This window comes from Lygodium microphyllum, chromosome 4, assembly GCF_053477565.2.
Source record: "Lygodium microphyllum isolate KBCC chromosome 4, Lygodium_microphyllum_v1.1.10, whole genome shotgun sequence".
NCBI classification, from domain to species: domain Eukaryota; kingdom Viridiplantae; phylum Streptophyta; class Polypodiopsida; order Schizaeales; family Lygodiaceae; genus Lygodium; species Lygodium microphyllum.
The window spans coordinates 130,517,966-130,540,832 of NC_141138.1; the positions used below are offsets into that span (position 1 = coordinate 130,517,966).

At 39.6% G+C, this 22,867-nt stretch overlaps 1 protein-coding gene across 1 annotated transcript; it reads right to left on the reverse strand.

The window, feature by feature from the left end:
- Positions 1–19,620: 19,620 nt before the first annotated feature.
- On the reverse strand, positions 19,621–21,484 carry LOC148037633 (SKP1-interacting partner 15-like). The gene is made up of 2 exons (XM_087676576.1): positions 21,329–21,484; positions 19,621–21,245 (listed from the first exon to the last, which is right to left on the reverse strand). Exon 2 carries the CDS (start codon positions 20,873–20,875, stop codon positions 19,805–19,807), a length of 1,071 nt encoding a protein of 356 aa, XP_087532702.1. The 5' UTR covers positions 20,876–21,245; positions 21,329–21,484; the 3' UTR covers positions 19,621–19,804.
- Between the last annotated feature and the right edge of the window lie 1,383 nt (positions 21,485–22,867).

Below are 22,867 nucleotides of genomic sequence, written 5' to 3' on the forward strand. Positions count from 1 at the left end.
TATGGTACGTCCCATTTGGACACTCCTATCAAAAGTTATGGTAGATTTGGTCCAGCAGGGTCTGTTTACTCAGTAAGCTATCTACTTTGTTTCGGGATTATTTGTTGAAGACTTTATGGCTCCATTTGCTTCTGAACTATTCCAAATCCTGTATATAGCTGGGACTTACTTCCGTTCTTCAATTTCAGCTCATGTAGTGATCGTATTTTATTCAATTCTCATTTGTAAAGCTGTAAAAACAAAATAGTACTCTGTTCTATCCATCTTTTTCTAGACGTTATCAGGTTTGTTTTTTAGGACAAAAACTTTTGGGAAAGGATGGATTGTAAGAAGCTGGGAATAACAAATTAGTGTAATAACATTGATATTATGCCATGTCACAGTGACATTGGTATAAAAGGAAAGGAGATGTAATTTTTCACATCTTCTTGACACAATAATACAATTACAGACTTTCTCTCCCTTCTTGCTCACAGCTTCTATGGCTTCCCCTTCTTTCTCTCTCTAAATCTAGTCTTTCTCTCTCCTCATCACTCTTCTTCTCTCTCTTCCTGCAGTCTTTCTCTCTCTTCTGCAGTCTTCTCTCTTCTCTTTCTCTCTCCCTAGTTCTCTCTCTGACACTTTCACCTTCTTGATGGCTTCGAGTTTGCGCTTTGGGTTGGGGTACTCCCTGACCTTAGCACTTCCCTTTTTAGCCATCTGTGGAGCCGAGTTTCTTCCTATGCGTCAATGACTTTCCTTCCAACCAACAGTGTTGTGGCACTTTTGGTTTTGAGGGTGACCTTAGCGTCTGGTCTTCTCTTCCTTCATCTTCGGCTCTTCTTTCCAACTGAGGTTGCGTCAAAGTTGCTAAGCCCTGGCAATGATATGCTGGCCTACTTTGTCTATGCGCAGGTCATGACATGCAATGGGAGAGGCGTGGCCTCCCCATCGAGTGTCTCGACACCAAACAACCCCAATGTAACCAATGGCTTGTTTGCTGAACCAGAAGATGGCCTCCACCTAGGGCAATCGACAAAGAGATGAGTGATTCCACACTCAGCGCATCCCAGGTCAGCCTTATCTCTATTTGCTTGCTCCCTCTCAGGGCAACGTGAAGAAATGTGTCTTGGGTGACCACAAGTCCAAGACACGATTGGCTCTTAGGTCTGTGCTCCTAGTCCTCTACCTCTCCCTCTTCCTAACACCATCACTGGTACTTGTCGATAGTCCATAAGGATTTCCTTTCCTTCCTTATCGTACGACATGTATGGGTTTATATAAGGCTCATCCACATAGTGGACTAGAGCATCACTCAGTGGGTGGGTCACATAGGGTCCGGGTGGTCTAGGGATACCTGTAGGATTTATTTCCATCCTAGGGATGGGTGGCTTGGCATCATTAGGTGCCGGGAGAGCCAATGGGGCTCCCCTTCCAAAGAAGTTTGGTGGCTTGTTCGCAAGGTAGGATTGACCGTAAGGCTGCGGGTATGGGAGCCTCCGCCGAGGTAATCGACAATGCATGGTGTCATGGCCGAATCTACCACAATTAGTGCAAGTTCGTGACCTAGGTTCCTGACACTCAACTGGCAAGTGGTTTCCACCACAATGCACGCATTGGACGTGTGGGTGCATTGGCCATCTTATTATGTCCTGCAGTTTGGCTATGTCCATCCTAATCTCTGCTAGCTCTTATCCCAGATCAATGCCCTTCCCTTTGTCCTATGCACTTGGGTCTTCTCTGTCACTCAGAATTGAGACCCTCTCGAAACTCCTGGCACTAGACTCTTCTCGATCTGAGCCTCTGGAGCCTCTTTCCTTGAGCTAGTCATCCACTCTAATAGCTTCTTCAAATACCCTTGCCAGTGCATCTCGTTGTAAGCTCGAGTTGCCGGCCAAGGCTTTGTAAAGCTCTTCACTTCGTATTCCGTTAATGAATACTGTGGATATCACTCTTTCGATTGGTCCCTTGCCCAAGGAGATTCTCTTGAAGAGGCTCCTCACATGGGTTACATAATCTCAAATATCCTCTTTCTCTCACTACTTGGCATTCATGAGTCGCACTAGCAGGTTATCGGAGTACCTAGGTTCAAAAAATCTCTTAATAAAGAGATTTTTCAAGCCATTGAAATTGGCATGCTTTACAGCATCCAAACTCATGTACCATGTCCAGCCCTTGTCGCCTAAGAGTCCAAAAGCTTGGGAGTGTTGAATAGGATCGGTGACACCGTTGGCCTCGCAGACCTCCTCAAGCTGTTCCACAAAGCTATACGGGTCGTCGTTTGCTTGGTATTTGTCCAGCTGCTTCGCCACCACATGAATTTTCGATTGGCTCTTAGAGCCTTGGTTAACCCCTAACCCCACTAGTAGCAATGTTGCTAATGCTGCAATGCTTTGCTCTATGGCCGTGTTATCTAGTAGCCACTTCATCTCAAAAGCTCAGTGTGAGGTCTCCTTCTAGCGCTCTCATGCTCTCTGACCAATTTGTGCCTGCTAAGGATAGCACTCTTTGGATCCCTCGCATTTCCATGCTCTGGCATAAGCTCCTAGTTTATTGATCATGGTTGTATGTGATTAGGCCTTGCAAAGCCCTGTGTGCGAGCTTCCTCTCCTCCTCAAGGTCCGCTATGATGTCCTCTATCGGTCTACTATGGTGTTCTAGCCATGTTTGAGCATCGTATTTGTTCACTAACTGTTGGACAGCCTCATGAAAATTCCCTAGGTCAAGTTCTTCATTGCTTCTATGGCCTGAGCTGCCCTCTTCCATATCCAAGGCTTCCTGTTCTGTCAAGTTGTCGATCAAGTTGATAAGGCTGGGAAGATCCACTTCCACAATAGTGTATGTCCTTGTTGTGTCCATTTTTTCAATTGTATTCCTCGCTTGGACCTACTTTTGAGGATTCAATCACCCTTCTATGTTCTTGGGTCTCCTTCTACTGCTAGGTTCCTTTAAGGTTTTATGTCTGAGTGAATTCCTTGTTAATTTGCAACCAATCCTCAACTTACCCTGACTCCGTGCGTGTGTGTGTGTGGGTGTACTCTTTTCAGTACACTGTGCATGCTCTTTGCTTTCCTTAATTGTGTTTTGGGTGATGGAAATCAGTGTGAGTGAGAAAACCAAGTGTGTGCAGCTCTAGCGCTCTTGTCCATGGGTCGCGGCTAGATAGGGTTGTGTGTTTTGTTTATAGCTGTCCTCACCGGCTTCTAGGGTTTTTTGCCGCACTATTCTGTTCAGCTTGTCAAGGTCAAGTTGGGGTCTTACAACCAGCCCACAGCACCATACACAATTCTAGACCCTTTGGGCACAATTTCTAGGTCTGTAACTACGTGTGAGGTGTGAGGTCAGTTCTTCCGGCACGAGTCACGCTTCTCGTTGGCCGGTGTTTGTCAAATTTCTAGATTTTCTTTCTCAGGCTATGTCCAATTTTGAAAATCGGACGTCTGATGTACCAATGTCCAATTCTAGAAATCGGTCGAGTCCGATTGTCACAATCAGACAAGGTGTGTCTGATCGGACGGCTTGAGTTGGTCCGATTGGGTTATGTCTGATTCTCGGAATCAGACAGGGGTGCTTGGTCCAATTTGAATGTGTGTCCGATGATCAAATAAGATACTGGGTCTGATTCTTTGGTCCGATTATTACAATCGGATGATCGAGTGTCCGATCGGACGGAAGTAGTGTGTCCAGCATCTGATTCTCGGAATCGGATGAAGGTGGTGTGTCCGATTAGGAAGTGGTCCGATTTGGAGTTGGTCTGATTTTCAAAATTGGATGGGTATGTCCAATCAAACTGCATGGGCTTTTCTGAGCCCAATTTTAGGAATCAGACCGATCACTGGGTCCGATTCTGGGAATCGAACACTGTGAAAAACGTCTGATTCTGCCTGCCAAAAATGTGCGCCGATCGTGTTTTGCCAAAAATCTTCACTCTAATGTTTCTACTACCTCCAAGAACCTCCAAGAATCAAGCAAGGGTGTAGGCTAAGGGCATTCTATACGTGAATCTCGTTGAAAGCTCCAATACACTCCGATCATAGACTTGTGACCTGCAAGCTCTCTTTTCTCCTTTTTTCTCTCTCTCTCTCTCACAAAGCCAAGACTGCAAAAGAGGTTTTCCCTAGTCGCCCAGGACCTTAAACCCTTGCTCGCCAGCACCTTAGCCTTCCCAATCACTCCACTTGTGACTTCGAGACATCTGAGCACTCTTTTTTTCCCATTTTTCCCTGTTATTGCCCTATTCAAGACCATTTTACAGCAGTGAACCTTAAGCTTCCCACTATGATTTCTCCCTCCTATCCTACTCTAAATGCGACAAAAATCAAAAGCAAAGTACTAAATTGATTTCTCCTACTCAACTAATCATCAAAAACCAAAAATACTTACTTGTAGCACGGATTAAAAACCCAAAACCTCCTATCTATCTCAAGCTTTGGGTTCGGGGATGAAACCCTTACTTTGATGCTCGATTTGAAATGCACAAGCACTCAAGCTCGAATCCGTTGGCCCCGGCAAAACGGAACCAAAATGTAGAGGCAACTGCCAAGACCCACGAATCGCATATTGTTCAAGCATTTCAAGCGAGCACTAATGGCTACCTCTCACATAGCTAACGCGCTATCCCTCTCTATGAGTGTAGTGAGCTTACCTTAATGCCCGATTGAGTTGCTTCTTCTCTCAAGCACTTCGATAACTCCACGATTCGTGATGCACGCTCAAGAATCCTCAAGCCTCTTCCTCCAAGCTCCATCCTCCATATCCACATGCAAGATGAGAGAAAAGAAGAGAAGAAGAAGAAGAGATGAGGTCCTCTTGCCTCTGAGAAGGCTCACCAAGCTCAAAGTTACTATTGGGAATACCCATTCTTCCTAAAAGGCCCTTAGAATTTGCATTAACTTATGGAAAGGTGGTTCTTTTAGCATGTACATGTGATCGATCTTCTTGCTCTTTTCCTTTCAGTTGAATCTTCAACCACTTAGAGAAATTTGAATTAAGTGTTTCCATAGTGGCTCTCATTTGACATATTTCCTTCATCATCTCAACATGATTTTTTGTGTTTGCTCCTATACTTGCAAGTACAGCCTCCTGTCTTTCCAAAATAGCCTCATGTCTTTGATCATGCCTTGTCTCATGCCTACATAGAGTGTCATTAAGAGCACTGAGGCTTCCAATGTCATGAGGATACTCCTTGTAATCCATTTTAGGGTTGTTCTCATTCCTTGGTTCTCGTGCATCCTTCATTTTTTACTGAACATCTTCATTGGCCTTGGTTTTCCCCCTATTCACTGCCATGGTTAGGTGTAGTCCCGTTAGACCACCTGTCAATGTTTTGCCCGTAACTTGAGCTAGGAAGCTCCAATTGACCTGCCTTTTGGTTCAAATGGAAGCCAAGGATGCCCTCTTTAAGGTGAGCATAAGCATGTGTTTTCACATTTTATATAAAAAATTTAGTAATAAGAAAAGTGATGTTATACTGTGCAGTCCAGCACCCTATCTACACCTGTAGGAAGCATGTTTTGACTTGTAAGTACCTTGTAGAGTCCAAATAGAGCTCCCAAACTGATCAAGGCCCTTATTCAAACCTATGGGCACTTTGCAAGACCTGCATCTCAATTCCTAGAAGTAGGTATACTTCTGTAAATGCAAGAAAATCACTTACAACACCCTGTGGAGGTCAAGAAAGGGGTTGCAAGGGATCAACTTGTCAATGCATGACTGAAGGGTCATCCCACATGGCATGATACAATTCCCAATCATCCAAATTCACTATTTGCAACCTTATTCTAGAATTGAGCATGTCGTAAGTATCTCTTAGCATAATTCCCCATGCATAGGCATCTCCCATACATTCCAAGCATTATATTCACTGCCATTGACTGCATATGTATTCTCATGTCTGCAAATACATCCTCAATAGTATTTTTCCATATATTTGCAATCAAGAATACATCCATACATCAGCAAATACATCTCATACATCAGTGCCAAGTCAATATATTAGTTCTTCAAGAGGGTACCTACACTTGCAAGCAAACTTTGGGTTCCGGATCACCGGTGAGCAAAGTTCCTCCCAGGCCGGGTTGTACACCCCTTCAAAGTCTTTGATGGAAAGAGGGGGTCACCCCTCTTTTGTCTTGCCACCTCGCCTGGCATCAGGCTTTTCCTCACCCATAATATACATGGCAAATATTTATTAATTAAACACCCAACATGAGATGCATTTGGAAGTAGGAATTGAAACTTTTCATGAAATGCATGGAATGGAAAATTGGGATCAAGGGTAGGGGCTTACCAAGCATTGATTCACTGTTGCCTTACCCTTATACAATGGATTTTTTTTATGATTTAAGTGGCTCAGTCAAGAAACAACAACTCAATTAGTTAAGGTAAGCAGAAGCAATAATCCTCAATGAGTTTCAGCATGAATTTACCCATTCTAATGCAATGAGAGTGAAGCAAAATGACTGTGAAGAATTGGATTGGTTGATTTCAAATGCAGCAGTGCCCATTTTGTCAGACCCTTGTGCTTCCAACTTTTTCTATTTATACTACCACCCTTAACAATCTCATTTTCCACTACAAGAGCCTTCTATTTCATATGGACCAATGGTTGAGGCAAGAAGGTTGAAACCTTTAATTAAGTGTATGCATGAAGGTGCATCAGATATTCAGTTCTAGATTTGACATTCAGAGAGCTGACTGCTTGCAACAAGCCCATCCATCAAGCCACACTCCAACACTTGCAAAGAATTGAAAGAAAGATCATCAACTATAGAATGCTGTAAAGGTCCAAATCTCTCAACTGAGAGGGCATCTACTATAGAAAATGGGGCCATCTCATCAATGCTGGAAGCATCAAGATTAACAACAATCCTTTCATTGCAAATTTCAACTTCTCTAACAGTTGTATCCTCCTTCTCAGAATCGCATTGGTTGTAAACTTCTCATAAATTCTGCCCTTCTTGCTACAGAAAGGAACCTGCATAAAGATCACAACCTTTGTGCTACAAAAGCATACTTCACAAGCATGAACTTTCAAGACTTGGAAATCGTTCTCTCTTCAATGGCGATGAAGCAAGAACTCCTTGGAAAGCCTGGCCAAGGTGTAAGCTTTTGGCAGAGCAGCAGCAAAATGGACCTGCATCTGCACACTTCTAAAAATGGGAATGTCAATAGCTCATCTGGCTATACACATAAGAATATTGCCCCGTCTCACAGGACCAGAGCTGCAAGTGGGGGTCTTTTGACAAAGGAAGAATAACATCAGAAGATCGGATGGCATCTGCGAGTGATGTGTTCACATTGGACTGTAGCAGCGGCATTGCTACACCTTCCATGGTGGACGCCGACTATCCTGATGCAGAGAGCCAAAAGTCACCATAATCCCAATCAACAGATCCAAGCTATTTGTCTCTCAAAGCACAATTATCCTACATGTTTAACACCATCTCTGCCAATTCTCACACTAGGCCCACCGCTAGGATAGCTACATGACCATTGTGCAACTTAAGAAAATGTATGCTTATGCAATCAATGAATATTGTGCTCAAATATTCAATGTTCAAAAGAAGAAATGCAATGGAAATCATGCTATTCATGTCAAAGCATTCAATGTTATCAAATGAACTATTATTGCATTAAATGAGTTGTACATATGTCATGCTCTATGCCTAATGCATATGTGCACACACAAATTCCTTAATTATGTTCCTTTACACTTGAAACCTCGCCCCTCTTGATAACAGTTTAGAACTCAACTCTACTCCTAACCTTGCAACACTCTTGATGAAGGTATTGAGCATTAGAAACCCTTCTCTTGGCTATATTAGTACTTCACAGCCCTCATCTCACCAACCACTCACTCTCTCAATTCATAATTCCTGACTAGTGGTAGGTATCTCAAACTCATGTGCAAGAAGTTATGTGCTCAATGATGGTGTACCATCATGTGCATGTGCATCTAGGATTTTTAAGTATAGCCTTCATGGGCCTCATGTCGTGCAGTGCACAAGAAAAGGTGCAAATAAGTGCATCATATCAATGGCATGAAAGTAGTTGCTCAATTGGGGTATAAGAAAACCCGGAGCAGTACCCAAAATATCGCACAGTGTAGTGCCCATGTCCCTTGTCCCCAATTATGTGCAATAGTTTAGGGTTTAGTATACTAATCTCATCCTTATGTCGCCTTGGTCTTTGCATCCATCTCTTTCAACTCTCCTATACAAACACTCAAACTAGACCCAAAAAGTTATATATTGTATGATATTCAAATTAAAGGCATGGTCCCAACTCCTAGCATGAAAGAAGGTTAGGTTTTATTGAAATATGAAAAGACAAGAAAGCAACAATTGAAGTCTTATACAAGGTTGTAAAACTTGGCAATCCAATGCAAACTTAGGGGTTTTTTAAGATTTTTCAAAAGCATGTCACAATGTGACAAATGGCACCTAAGAGAAGCACCTTAGGTTTAAAACACATAACCACAATGACATTTGTAACTCCAACTACTAAACGAGCCTCCCAAGTGCCTTCATGTGGATTTAAAGGAATTGTTTACTTTGTAGATAAAGCATATAATTCAATGATTAAGGTGATAATAATATTTACAATAGTTTTATAATATCCATGAGAAAATGTTTGTGCATGAAAAAATGTTGCATTTCTTGAAGGAGAACTTTTGATTTTATTTGTATTGGAATAAATGAGAGGACTCAAGATTTGTCATCTTTATATGTGAACTTGCAACCTAGGTATAGGGGAATATCTATGTATTATCTTATGACTAATTGGATTCTTAAAACAACCACATCATGAAATGTTTTAACTCTTGTACATTACTTAGAAGAATGGTTGCCATGTTTATTTACCAAGTTCTAAAGAAACATGAAACTTGTCTAGAAATGGATTAGTTTTCTAGGTGGATTACTCAAGGGAATGGTTTCCATGTTTTTTTATCAAGTTCTAAAGAAACATTAGACTTTTCTTAGAAATGGATTAGTTTTCTAGGTGGAATTTAGACATAGTTGCCTTGGTAATGATTCAAAGGAATGATTCCCTAGGAGAGAGTAGCTATTTTCCTTTATTTTCTTTTATAACATTGAGAATCCGCTAAAAGGGGGAGTGTTACACTCATTCCAAGGACTTGTCAGAAGAGGTTTTAATGCACAAGTGGATCACCTTTATGATCACACCATGGAGATGCTAGTAAAGGCAAGAGACTAGAACTTTCCAAAATTCGAGTGATGAGAAGGCCACCATGGATGTAAGCTTTGCATCAAGGAGAATATGGACACCCTTAGGTTGGTGGTTCCTAGGATGGAGATAGAAACCTCCATGGCCTAATTTCTATAGAGGTTGAAAGACAACATTCTAGATAAAGGGTGGATTATATTGATTTATATCCCATGGAGTTGTAGGTGTCCAAGTGCTCTGGATACATATCTTACTATAAGGGGATGAAACCCAATTTTCCATTGTACCTTGGAGAAGATTTTGTGTTTGTAGCTTATTTTTAAAAGACTTTTCGGTATTTTCTTTTGAATATGTGCTTAATATTTCTTAATACTTCATGAAGGAACATGTATAGTTCATCCAATGGGTAAGCGTCATGAAACCCTCTAACATCATCAGACCCCACCATGAATACTTATGCATGTCTCCCCCCACCCACCCCACAATCGGCTTTAAAAAATGAGTCAAAGGATAATTCAAGGTACATATAAAGTTTGACTCCATAAACTCTTTGATCATAGTATGTAAGTCCATGTTGCATCAAGTTTCCCCCATGGATAACTTGATGCTTGTTGATTTTGTATCATGTATCAAAGATTGGATATTCAATGTTGGTATGTCTTATAGACTATCCTAATTCAAAGGATGTCATTCCTATGTAAAAAACCCATCAATGGTGGCTCATTTGTAACAAAACCAATAAATGTATCCATATAGACATATTGACTCTCGAGCAATGGTGAATGATGCCACAACATGAAATATTAAAGAGAGACACCAATGTAAAAGATCAAAATTCAAAAAGATCTAAGGAGCAAATAGAATTACAAGAATGTGAATCCCAAACTCAAATTTACATTTATACAAGAAGGCACAATTACTCAAGAACTACTTTGGCAAAGAGTAGCATGACACACAAAAAAGAAAGAATACAAGATGAATAGAGTATTACATGACAAACCCACAACTCAAGATCCAATCATCCCAATCCCGCAAAAACTGATATAATTTTACCAAACAAGGCTAAAGCTATGAGCTCTTAATCATTTGATACACTGAACTTGCACATATTGCACTCTTTGCTCTAAAACCATTCAAATGAGTAATAAGAGCCTCTGATTTGTGGTATCCCTAGCACCTCCTTTTCTTACCATGTCTCTTGCTTCCTATTGCACACCTAGCTTACAACCACCATTCCACTTCTTGGGTACTCCTCCATAACCGACCATTGCATAGTTCATCCAATGGCTAAGTGTTGTGAAACCCTCTAGCATCATCACACTACTTTCTTAGCACAATTTTGTTTAGCATAACCTGATGTCAAAAGATTCCAAAAATATCACAAGCAAAAATTCAATCCAACACAATATATGCTTCATCAAGCGAGCTAGACATCACATAATGTCCACAATCTGTTGCAAATTGAAGCATTCTATCTCTGATGATGATGTCATGACCCCATCATTAATGCTTATGCATGTCCCTCCCCCCCAATCGGATTTTTAAAATGAGTCAAAAGATAAATCAAGGTGCACATAATTTTGACTCCATAAACTCTTTGATCATAGTACATAAGTCTATGTTGTAGCAAGTTTCCCTTGTGGATATAACTCAATGTTGGTTGTTGTTGTTGTTGTTGTATCATGTGTCAAAGCTTGGATATTCAATGTTGATTTTCTATTATAGACTAGATCCTAAGTCAAAGGATATCATTGTTAAAAACCCATCATTTGTGGCTCATTTGTAGTGAAACCATGCACACCTAGCTTACAACCAGCATTCCACTTCTTGGTTACTCCTCCTAAACCCACCACCATGTAGTTGGTCTGATGCTAAGCCTCATGAAACCCTCTAACAACATCGCATTTCTTCCTTAGCACAATTGTGTTTACATAACCTAGTGTCAATGCAATCCAAAAATATCACAAGGAAAAAGGCTATCTAACACAATCTATGCTTCAATAAGCAAGCTATCACACAATGTCTCACAAATTGAAGCATCCCAGCTCTGATGATAGTGTCAAGATCACACCATCAAGGCTTATGCATGTCCCCCCCCCACAAACCAGCTAAAAAAACGAGTCAAAAGATTATTTAAGTGCATGTTATTTCGACTCCACAAATTATTCGATCATATTGAATAAGTCCATGTTGTGGCAAGGCACCCCTTTTGGATATAACTTGTTGTGGGTTGATGTTGTATTGTGTGCCAAAGCTTGGATATTCAATGTTGATCTTGTGTTGCAGACTATCCTTAGTCAGAGGATATCATTTCTACATTAAAAACCCATCATTGATAGGTCATTTGTGATAAAACCAATCAAGTGCCCCATTCAAACATTTTAACTCTCAAGCAATGGTGCATGATGCAACAACTTGAAACATCAAGGAGAAATTCCAATGTAAAATATCAAAATGTGAAAAGATATTAGGAGCACAAAGAAATATTAGAATGTGAATTCCCAAAATTTGAACTATATTTATAAAATAAGGTGCAATTAATCAAGAACTACTTTGTCCAATAGAAATCTAACACAAAAAAGATAGAATAGAATATGAATAGAGTATGAAATGTCAAACCCACAACTCAAGGTCCAAGCCTCCCAATCCCCCAAAAACCAATACAATTTTCCCAAACAAAACTCAAAGCTATGAACTCTCAATTGTTTGATACACTCAAGTTGTACTTATTACACTCTTTGCTCTAGAACCCCATTCAAAGGAATAATAAGAGTCTCCAATTTGTGATCTCCCTAATGCCTCCTTCTTACCCTAGTTTTTGTTGCTTATTGTAGACCTAGCTTACAACCACCACTCCACTTCTTGGCTACTCCTTTGAAGCCCACCACTTCGAATAATGGCTGAGCATTGTGAAACCCTCTAACAACATCATGTTGCTTCCTAAGCACAATTGTGTTTAGTGTAACCTGATGGCAATGCAATCCAAAAATATGACAAGAAAAAAGAAATACTAACATAACATGAGCTTCAACAAGAAATCTAGAATTCACATAATGTCCACCATGTGTTGCAAATTGAAGGTTCTAATGACTATGTCACAACTACACCATGCTTATGCATATCCCCAAAAAAAGAAAAAACAGCCCAAGAAAACAAGTTAGAAGATAATTCAAGATGCATATAGTATGGACTCCATAAACTCTTCAATCATAGTGCATAAGTCCATGTTGTAGAGCAAGTCTCCCTTGTTGATATAATTTGATGTGGGTTGATGTTGTAGCAGGTGTCAAAGCTCGAATATTCAATGTTGATCTTGTGTTCCAACCTATCATATGTCAAAGGATATCACTTCTACATTCAAAATGCATCATTGATAGCTTATTTGTGACAAAACCAATAAATTGCTCCATATAGACATGTTGACTCTCGAGCAATGGTGAACGATACATAAGATGAAAGATCAAAGAGAGACGGCAATGTAAAAGATTGAAATGCAAAAAGATTTCAGGAGCACATGGAAATACATGAATAGAAATCCCAAACTCCAAACTATATTTATAAAAGAAGTCACAATTACTTAAGAACTACTTCGGCCAATAGGTAGCTTGACACAAAAAAATGATAGAGTACAAGATGAATAGAGTATCAAACCCACAACTCAAGATCCAAGCCTCTCAATCCCACTAAGACTAATAGAATTTTCCCAAAAAAGTCTAAAGCTATGAACTCTCAATGATTTGATACACTCATTGCACTTATTCCATTCCATTCCCTAGCACCTCCTTCTTATTATGTTTCTTGCTTCTTATCGCACACCTATCTTACAACCACCATTCCACTCTTGTGCTAATTCTTTGCAACCCACCATCGTGTAGTTTTTCCAATGGCTAAGCATCATAAAACCCTCTAGCAACATCACATTGCCTCCTTAGCACAACTGTGTATAGCATAACCCAGTGGCAATGCAATCCAAAAATATCACAATAAAAAATGCAATCTAACATAATATTTGCTTCAATGAGCAAATGACACAATGTCCACAATGTTTTGCAAATTGAAGCATCCTAGCGTTGATGATAATGTCAAGACCACACCAATAGGGCTTATGCATGTCCCCCCGCCCCAAGTAATAACAAACAAATGAGAATATAATTCAAGGTGCATATAATTTGGACTCCATAAACTCTTCCATCATAGTCCATAAGTCCATGTTGTAGCAAGTCTCCCTTCTCGGTATAACTTCAAGTGGGATGATGTTGTATGATGGTTCAAAGCTTGGACATTCAATGCTCATCTTGTGTTATAAATAATGTTGAGTCAGACGATATCAAAGGGTATGTTAAAAACCCGTCATTAATAGCTCATTTCTAGCAAAACCAATAAAATGCTCCATATAGACATGCTAAATTATGAGTAATCGTGAATGATGCAACAATAGGAGAGATTAAAAAGAGATGCCAATAGAAAATGTCAAAGTGCAAAGATATATAAGGAGCACATGGAAATACAAGAATGTGAATCCCAAACTCAAAGTGTGAAGATATGTAAGGAGCACATAGAAAAACAAGAATGTGAATCCAAAACTCAAAATTGTATTTACAAAAGAAGGTGCAATTACTCAAGAATTACTTTGGCCAACAATAACTTGACACAAAAAAAGATAGAATACAATATGAATAGAGTATGAAATGTCAAACCCACAACTCAAGATCCAAGCCTCCCATTCCCAGAAAGAGCAATACGATTTTCCCAAACAAAACTCAAGCTATGAGTTCTCGATCATTTGATACACTCACGTTATACTTATTGCACTTCTTGTTTTAGAACCCCATTCAAAGAAATAATAAGAGTCTTTGATTTTTGGTCTCTCTAGCACCTTCTTACCCTAGTTATGTGTAGTTGGTCTAATGGCTAAGCATCACGAAACCCTCTAACATCACATTGAATCCTTAGCACAATTGTGGTTAGCATAGCCCGATGGCAATGCATCCAAAAATATCACAAGCATAATGGCAATCCACCAATCTATGCATCAACAAGCAAGCTAGAGTTCACATAATGTCCACAATGTCTTGCAAATTGAAGCACCCTAGCTCTGGTAATGATGTCACAACAACATCATTAAGGTTGATGTATATCCATTGCCCCCACAAATCGACCAAAGGAAAAAAAGCCTAAAGATAATTCAAGATGCATACAATTTGGACTCCATAAACTCTTCCATCATAGTGCATAGGTTCATGTTATAGCATGTATCCCTTGTGGATATAAATTGATGTGGGTTGATATTGTATCATGTGTCAAAGATTGGATATTCAATATTGATCTTGTGTTGCAGATTATCCAGAGTAAAAGGATATAATGCCTATGTTAAAAACCATCATTGACAGCTGATTTGCTACTAAGCCAATTGATTCCTCCATATAGATTTGTTTATTCTCAAGCAATGGTGAATGATGCAACAACATGAAATATCAAAGAGAGACGATAGCGTAAAAGATCAAAATGAAAAAGATCTAAGGAGAACATATAAATACAAGAATGTGAATCCTAAGATCAAAACTATATTTATAAAAGAAGGCACAATTACTCAATAACTACTTTGTCCAACAATAATCTAACACCAAAAACAAAATACTCTTTGCACACCTAGCTTATAACCACACTTCCACTTCTTGGCTACTCCTTGGAGTCCACCACTGTGTAGTTAGTCTCATGGCTAAGCATCATGAAACCCTTTGACAACATGACACTGCTTCCTTGGTACAATTTAATTCAGCATAACCTGGTGGCAATGCAATCCAAAAATATCAAAAGGTAATCAAACAATATATGCTTCAACAAGCAAGCTAGACTTCACATAATGTCCATAATGTCTTGCAAATTGAAGCATCATAGCTCCGATGATGATGTCCCCACCTCACCATGAAGGCTTATGCATGACTTGCACCCCCACAACTAGGCAAAAGAAATGACTCAAAAGATAATTCAAGGTGCATATAATTTGGACTCCATAAACTCTTCAATCATAGTGCATAAGTCCATGTTGTAGCAAGTCTTCCTTCTGGATATAACTTGATGTGGGTTGATGTTGTATCATGTGTCAAAGCTTGGATATTCAACTTTGATGTTTTATTATAGACTGTAGTGAGTCAGAGGATAGCATTCCTACATTAAACACCCATCATTCATAGCTCATTTGTGATAAAACTAATAAACTCATCCATATAGACATGTTGGCTCTCGCATAGTTGGTGAATGATGCAACAACATGAAAGTTCAACATAGATGCCAATGTAAAATATCAAAATGCAAAAAGATTTAAGGAGAATGTAGAAATACAAGAATGTGAATCCCATACTCAAAACTATACTTATAAAATAAGGCACAATTACTCAAGAACTACTTTGGCCAAGAGTAGTCTGACACAAAAAAAGACAAAATACAAGATGAGTAAAGTATCAAATGTCAAACTCACAACTCAAGATCCAAGCCTCCGAATCCCACAAACCCCAATATAGTTTTACCCAACAAGACTCAAGCTATATGCTCTCAATCATTTGATACACTCAACTTGCACATATTGCACTCCTTGCTCTAGAACCCCATTCAACGGAGTAATAAGTGTTTGAATTGTGGTCTCCCTAGCACCTCCTTCTTACCATGGTTCTTGCTTCCTATTGCACACCTAGCTTACAACCACCATTCCACGTCTTGGATACTCCACCCACGCCCACCACCATGTAGTTGGTCCGATGCTAACATCATGAAACCCTCTAGCAACATCACGCTGCTTCCTTAGAACAATTGTGTTTTAGCATAACCTAGTGGCAATGCAATCCAAAAATATAAGCAAAAAGGAAATTTGACACAATCTATGCTTCAACAAGCAAACTAGACCTTCACATAATGACCACAATATGTTGCAAATTGGAGCATCCTAGCTTTAATGATGTCAAGACCACGCCATGAAGGCTTATACATATCCTCCCCCCCCCCCCCCCACCCCCCCCAAAAACAAGCCAAAAAATTTGAGTTTGATAATAATTCAAGGTGCATATAATTTGAACTCCATAAACTTGTTGATCATAGTGCATAGGTCCATGTTGTATCAAGTCTCCCTTGTGGATATAACTCGATGTGGGTTAATGTTGTATCATGTGTCAAAGCTTGGATATTCACTATTGATCTTCTGTTGGCATACTATACTAAGTCAAAGAATATCCTTCCTACGTTAAAACCCCATCATTGACAATTCATTTGTGGCAAAACCAATAAATTGCTCCATATAGACATGACTCTCAAGCAATGGTGAATTACATAAAATGTATTTGATTCGAAATCATAGGAAGTGTAGTTTGGTAGTTTTAGGGATTCAATCCTAGTCATCACCATCCATGCTACCCATGAGCGTGGGAACTTAGGTGACTAGGTGTTCCCTAGGTCTACCTTGCAAGCAAAGCATCCAGCCGCATCGCACACGAGGATTAACCTACTAGTTCTTCATGACCCATCTATGGTCTCTATCGACATTCTAGCATCAAGCTAAGATGGTCATCAAAACCAAGCGTCTACCCCTCTGCCCATAAAACATAGTCTCACACCGACCAGCTAAAACGGTGCTAAACAAATTGTAGGACTCGACCCTAGGATAGTCAGAATTTATAGCCCTTTTCTTTTTTTTGAGAAGCCACTCGACTAATAGTGTCCACCTAACCATATAATGGTTTCATCGGGGAGACCATCCACCAGCTTTCAATTTTCGGCATGTGTCATTCACATTATGGAACACCTAAGCAATGGTAGATTGCATTAGGCAATTTATTACAACTTGGGTGAAGAGCTTTTGGACCTGGTCCTGGGTATAGCACAATGTCTCAATCACATCTAGCTATCAAAGGCGCAAACGTCATTAGAATCATTTCCAAGTTTTAACTTCAATCAAAATCAATTAAGTAAAATAATTGAATAAACCACCCCTTTTCAAATAAGGATTAAGATAATTTTTTCAATGGAATCCCAATAATTTCATTCAAATAATAATTAGTTCACAACTTGAGTTTAATCTATATGCATATAAATGCACATTCTTAGCACCAATACACCTTGGCTAATTTTTTATTTACTTGGAAATTTAAAAAATGAAAGTTAAACTATTTAATTGCCATACTTGACTCAATTCTTTAAAAAGATAATTAAAGCATGTGTAATTCATAAATTAAGCATTTTTAAATAACTATTTTGCTAATATTACAAAAATATTGATATTACTTTCTAAGAGACTAGTAACGTCAAGGATCATTTTGGATCATTTAAAGAATTAATTTTTATATTTTCATATTTATTCACTAAATCATCTACTATTTTGAAGGAAGTTTGATTTTTACCTTTTAATCTAATTTACTTATAGCTTATTTTACTTATATAAGATTTTTTTTAAATTGACTAATGCCAATGCAAAAGATCGCAAAAGGATCTATGGAGCACATAGGAATACAAGAATGTGAATCCCATACTAAAATTTGTACTTAGAAAAGAAGGCACAATTACTCAAGAACTACTTTCGCCTAGAGTAACTTGACAATATAGAATACAATATAAATAGGGTATCAAATGTCAAACCCACAACTCAAGATCCAAGCAATCCCACAAAGACCAATCCAATTTTCCCAAACAAGACAAGCTCTGAACACTCAATCATGAAATATACTCAAGTTGCACTTATCGCACTCCTTTCTCTAGAACCCCATTCAAAGGAATACTAAAACTCCAATTTGTAATCTCCCTAGTACCTTCTTACCGTGGTTCTTGATTCTTATTGCACACCTAGCTTACAACCACCATTCTACTAGCGCCACCATTGAGTAGTTAGTCCAATAGCTAAGCATCATGAAACCCTAATAACATCACATTGCTTCCTTAGCACAATTGTGTTTAACATAACCCAGTGGCAATGAAATCCAAAATATCACAAAGCAAAAAGGCAATCTAACACAATCTATGCTTCGACAAGCAAGCTAGACATCACACAATCTCCACAATGTTTCACAAATTGAAGCATCCTAGCTCTAATGACAATGTCAAGACCACACCATCAAGGCTTATGCATTCCCACACCCGACAACTCATGATCCAAGCCGCCTAACCCCACAGAAGTCCAATACAATTTTCCCAAACAAGACTCGATCTATGGATTCACAATCCTTGGATACACTCAAGTTGCATGTGCACATACAAATGCATGTGTGCGTAGGTTTTTCATGTAGCTTCTTGACAAGTTTCAATAAGAAGAAAACAAGACATCCAAAAAATGACAAACATTGATGAGCTGCCAAAAACTCATTTGTGCCAATGCTGTCATGAGAGGATCCATACTTCAGGAAATCATGACAAATTTCTTCAATCTTCTATTTTCTGCCTTAAAGACAATTAACAGTCCACATTTTCAACATAGCACCCTGGGAGGCAGGCAGCCAACATCTTCACCACAGCTGCATCCTACACACTGCCTATACTGTGCAGAGTGCAGATTGTCTTGATCACAAAATCAATCCAATTCTTTGACAATAAAATACCATCCATCAAGATATATGGATAGCATGCTTATACATATTCTATTAGATTAGTTCAGGGCAGTCAGCTGTGCATAGTCAAAGCTTTTGGAGAACTAGGCTGTTCAGCTGACGATAAGTGACCGCCTATGCCCAGCCTGTGGGGCATGAGTTGCATTGCTCATTGATTTACTAAATATAGCCTAGAAATCAGCCCATCAACATAAATGGATTTACATTTCACTTACAATCACTCGCATATCCTTTCACTATTAGACCAACTGTGAGACTATCATCATCAAAACCTGTCCCTTGAAGTAAACTGTATAAACCTGTTTGTGATTGGGAGAGACTGGTAAACAACTGTCTACACCTGTTTCTGGTTGGCATAGACGGGTATACTTGGACTTTAACTGATCAACAAAACTATCACAAACATCAGATTTTGGACACTCCGAAGCTCAGTTATACAGATAGAAGAAATATACAAGACTGCAACATTTGTAACTTATGACAGTATAATAGCCACATCATATTTTTCAGAACCCATTTAAAAGGCTATAAGCTTATTAAACATCCAGAACAAAATGACAAACAGCAATTACTTGAAAAGTGGTCTCCAAACCCCTATGACAAGTTCCCAAATAACATGATAATGACCTTCTCTACATATCAAAGTACAAGAAATGTGAACTTAGTTGCAAATCACCCTGCCCTAAACGTGATTGAATTAGTAACCCCAACTCAATAAATATTTCAGAAACTGAAAGCCCAAACTCAGTGAAACCTTGTGTGTCATGCATAACCATTTCCCCATCAAAAGCATTGATTGGCTCCCTTAAAGCATGAGACAGCTGAGTCATGATGAAACCTATTCAGAAACCTTTAGGCTACGCACTAGAAGCTTGTAAGGACATCATTTTTACTGGATGGTAAAATAAAACACATTCCTACATTGAGAGAAGTACAAAACTAGATATTTGGAGAAAACCAGTGCCCGTCACCAGATGGAAACCCAAGAGCACTCCATCTGTACCTTGAAAGTAACCACAGCCTTTACTACCAGTTAGCATGCTCCATAAGCTCTACACAGACACATCCAACCTGGGATCAAAAGGAAAACCTTTGCAAAGTTCAGTCTTTTGATACTTGTATACAGGACAGTCATCTACCCATCGCCACAATCCCTCTCCTTTTGAGAGATCACATACAACCAACCGTCCTAGTGACTTGCTGGAGAAGTAGACTGTATCTCTTCCTCCAAACACCTTGAAGTCAGCTCCAGGATTAAATAGCTTGTAAAATGCAAGGGGCATTCTGGCGGCTTCACTCCACTCAAGCGTAACCAAATCAAGCTTAAGTATGATAAAGGTAGAACAGAAATTATTTGCTATTGATAACCGTAGGCCACCAATTAGATATAGGCAACCACTTGTCTCCAGGAGCCGAGGTTGCCTTAGAATGTCGAGAATTTCACCCCATTGTGGCCTGTTTAAAGGACTCCATATCTCTTTGCAACAAAGCTCATCTAGCTTTGCATACACAAGCCTCCAGCTAGACTGCCATGGTGAACCCATGTTCTGAAGACCATAAACTACACCATCACAGACAACAGGGCTTCTTGGCCTGTATGGCAACCCTGTGTTGAAACTCAGCCAACTGTCCGTTGCAGCAGAATAAAGAGAAACCATGTCCCCGCTGAGAACAAGAACCTGAAAGGCACTGTTGCCTTTGCCTTCAATCATGACAGCCACAAATACCGATGACTCTAGAATGATATCCGGAAGAAGCTTGTAAGCTCGTGTCAAAGGATTACATGCGCACATAACATTCTTGCCATCCACCTGGCCTGCCACACAAACCAGACCGCCTGCCGCTGCGACAGCATCTGTGAACACTGGTGGAAGGAAATCAAGAGAGACGCGATGCCAGGAGTTTAGTGAGGCATTATATAGGATTAATACCCTGTCCTCATTCAAACCTCTCTCGTTAAACACTGCCACCCATTTCTCGTGGCTCAAGGCATTGTACCTCCTCAAAAAACCATCTGAGGTGAGCATCTCATTCCAGGATTTGCAAACAACTCGACTGCGAGCTATATGCACCACTGGAAGACGGTAAAAGACCAGTTCAAGAAGGTCCTTAGGCAGTGTCATGTCTATATTGTAGAAGCTGGAGAAAGGATCAGCGGCAGAGAGCCAGGAATGATTCCATTGGGATATTTGAGCTGAATCAAAGACCTACTCGAAACGAAAATTGCTTCTACTTGACATGAAGAGCTAACGAACTGTTGAAACCCTGCAAGAGTCCTTATGCTCCGGCAGCAAGGCAAGTCGCCAATCTGACAAACCCTATCACAACAGGAAGGTCGATCGTAGAGTAGTAGTCTCTCCAAAGGCTGAAATCTCAATGAAGTAACACAGGAGGGAATTGCCGGCCTGGAGGTAAAGCCGGTCGGGAGCGACAGAGCGACAGCAGAGACCTTGAAGCTATCGCTGAGAGCCACGCAGATCCATCAACAGCCAACTGTTGCAAAAACAGAAAGGCATGTTACTCGGGAGAGGCCAAAACCCTAGAAACAGGTGGCCCATGGAGAGGAGAAACCCTACCTAGAGGCCTTGGTTTCTATTGTGAGATCTTGTCGTTCTAACGGCTGCAGCGAATCCTGATATGGCAGACAGGGACATGTTAGCCTCTTCTCGCCACCACCATCGCCAGGCTATTATGCACAAAACAGAGAAGAAGCTGCAGTCGAGAAAAATAAGAAAATGCCATCCACAAGAAATTCTTGGTATAAATGCGTCTTTCAAATAAAATAAAACAAAAGAAATTCTTGGAAGGAACGCATTTTTCAAATAAATATAAATAAAATAAAATAAAGCAAGAGCGCACTAGGTAGTGCACGTCACCATTGCCCTTGAGACGTTTTTCTTTTTGATAGTTTTTTCTCTCTTTTTTTTGTAAGAGGAGGTAATTGGGTTCATTGTTAGAATTGGGTTGCGGGTAATTGGGTTCATTGTTAGAGCTAAGTTGCAATTGGGTTGTAGAGTACTGGGGTTACCCAATCAAAGGTGAGATGAACTAGCAACAGTTGTAAGTCAACCCTCCAACCACTCCCTATTAAATTTCTATTGAATCATAGGCCGGCATGTTGCAATTTTTTGTTATCATTTCTGTAAGTGCACCTTGGTGCAACCTAGAGGCAACTCCACATTCGCGAACCTTCTACTATCCCCACTTGCCTTGGTGCAACCCAACCCTTAGACTGAGACTACAAGCTGTGTAGTTGGAGAAAAGAATGTAATAGAGATAGTAGCAAAACAATAACATTTTAAGGCTTAAATGATTGACTTCATAAGTAATCGCCTTAAATTGTGGAGCTGAGGACACATTTAGTCCTTTAAAGCAAGGATCAAATGGGATCTAAAGGTTATGCACGCCTCACAAGTAAGGGTCTAGAACGAGAGAAGGGAAGGCATTTCATAAAGGGAAGTTAAAGACCTACTAGTGACCATCCAAAGATTCTTGTGTGAGGAAACCAATGAACTTTCAAAGTGCAATTAGACCTACCAACATATGTCTAGAGGGTCTTGGGGCAAAGAACATCTAAATGATGTTTTAAAAGTATAAATAGGATTGTTAGTGCCTCAACCCTAGTAGAGAACTTATACACAATGCTCATGAATTGAGTCCCTAGATTCTTGGAATTGTTTCATCTTAATGAATAATTTGCATTTTGACCCCAAACATCAATTCAAATGTCTGAATACCTACATAATGCATCTAAACATCACTAGTTCTTGGTTCTAAGGCCTCTAGTAAAACAACTCTACAAATCCAATAATCTTAGCATTTAAAACTAAAGACATTTCTAAAATTTGAAAAACATGATGTGCTTACTCCCTTTAAACAGAACAACCCCCAATATTATGCAAGGTCAAGCTAAGCACATCCCAAACTCCTCTCACCTCATCTTGGATGACAAATGAACCTAATCTAAAAATATGATAAATACAATAATGAATATTAGAGGAAATAAATAGAGTAACAAAATTACTTACAAAATCTAAACTAAAAAATATAGAATGAATGGAGCATAATACAGAAAAGTCAATCTCGAAAGAGGCTCAACATCACTCCCAAGATGT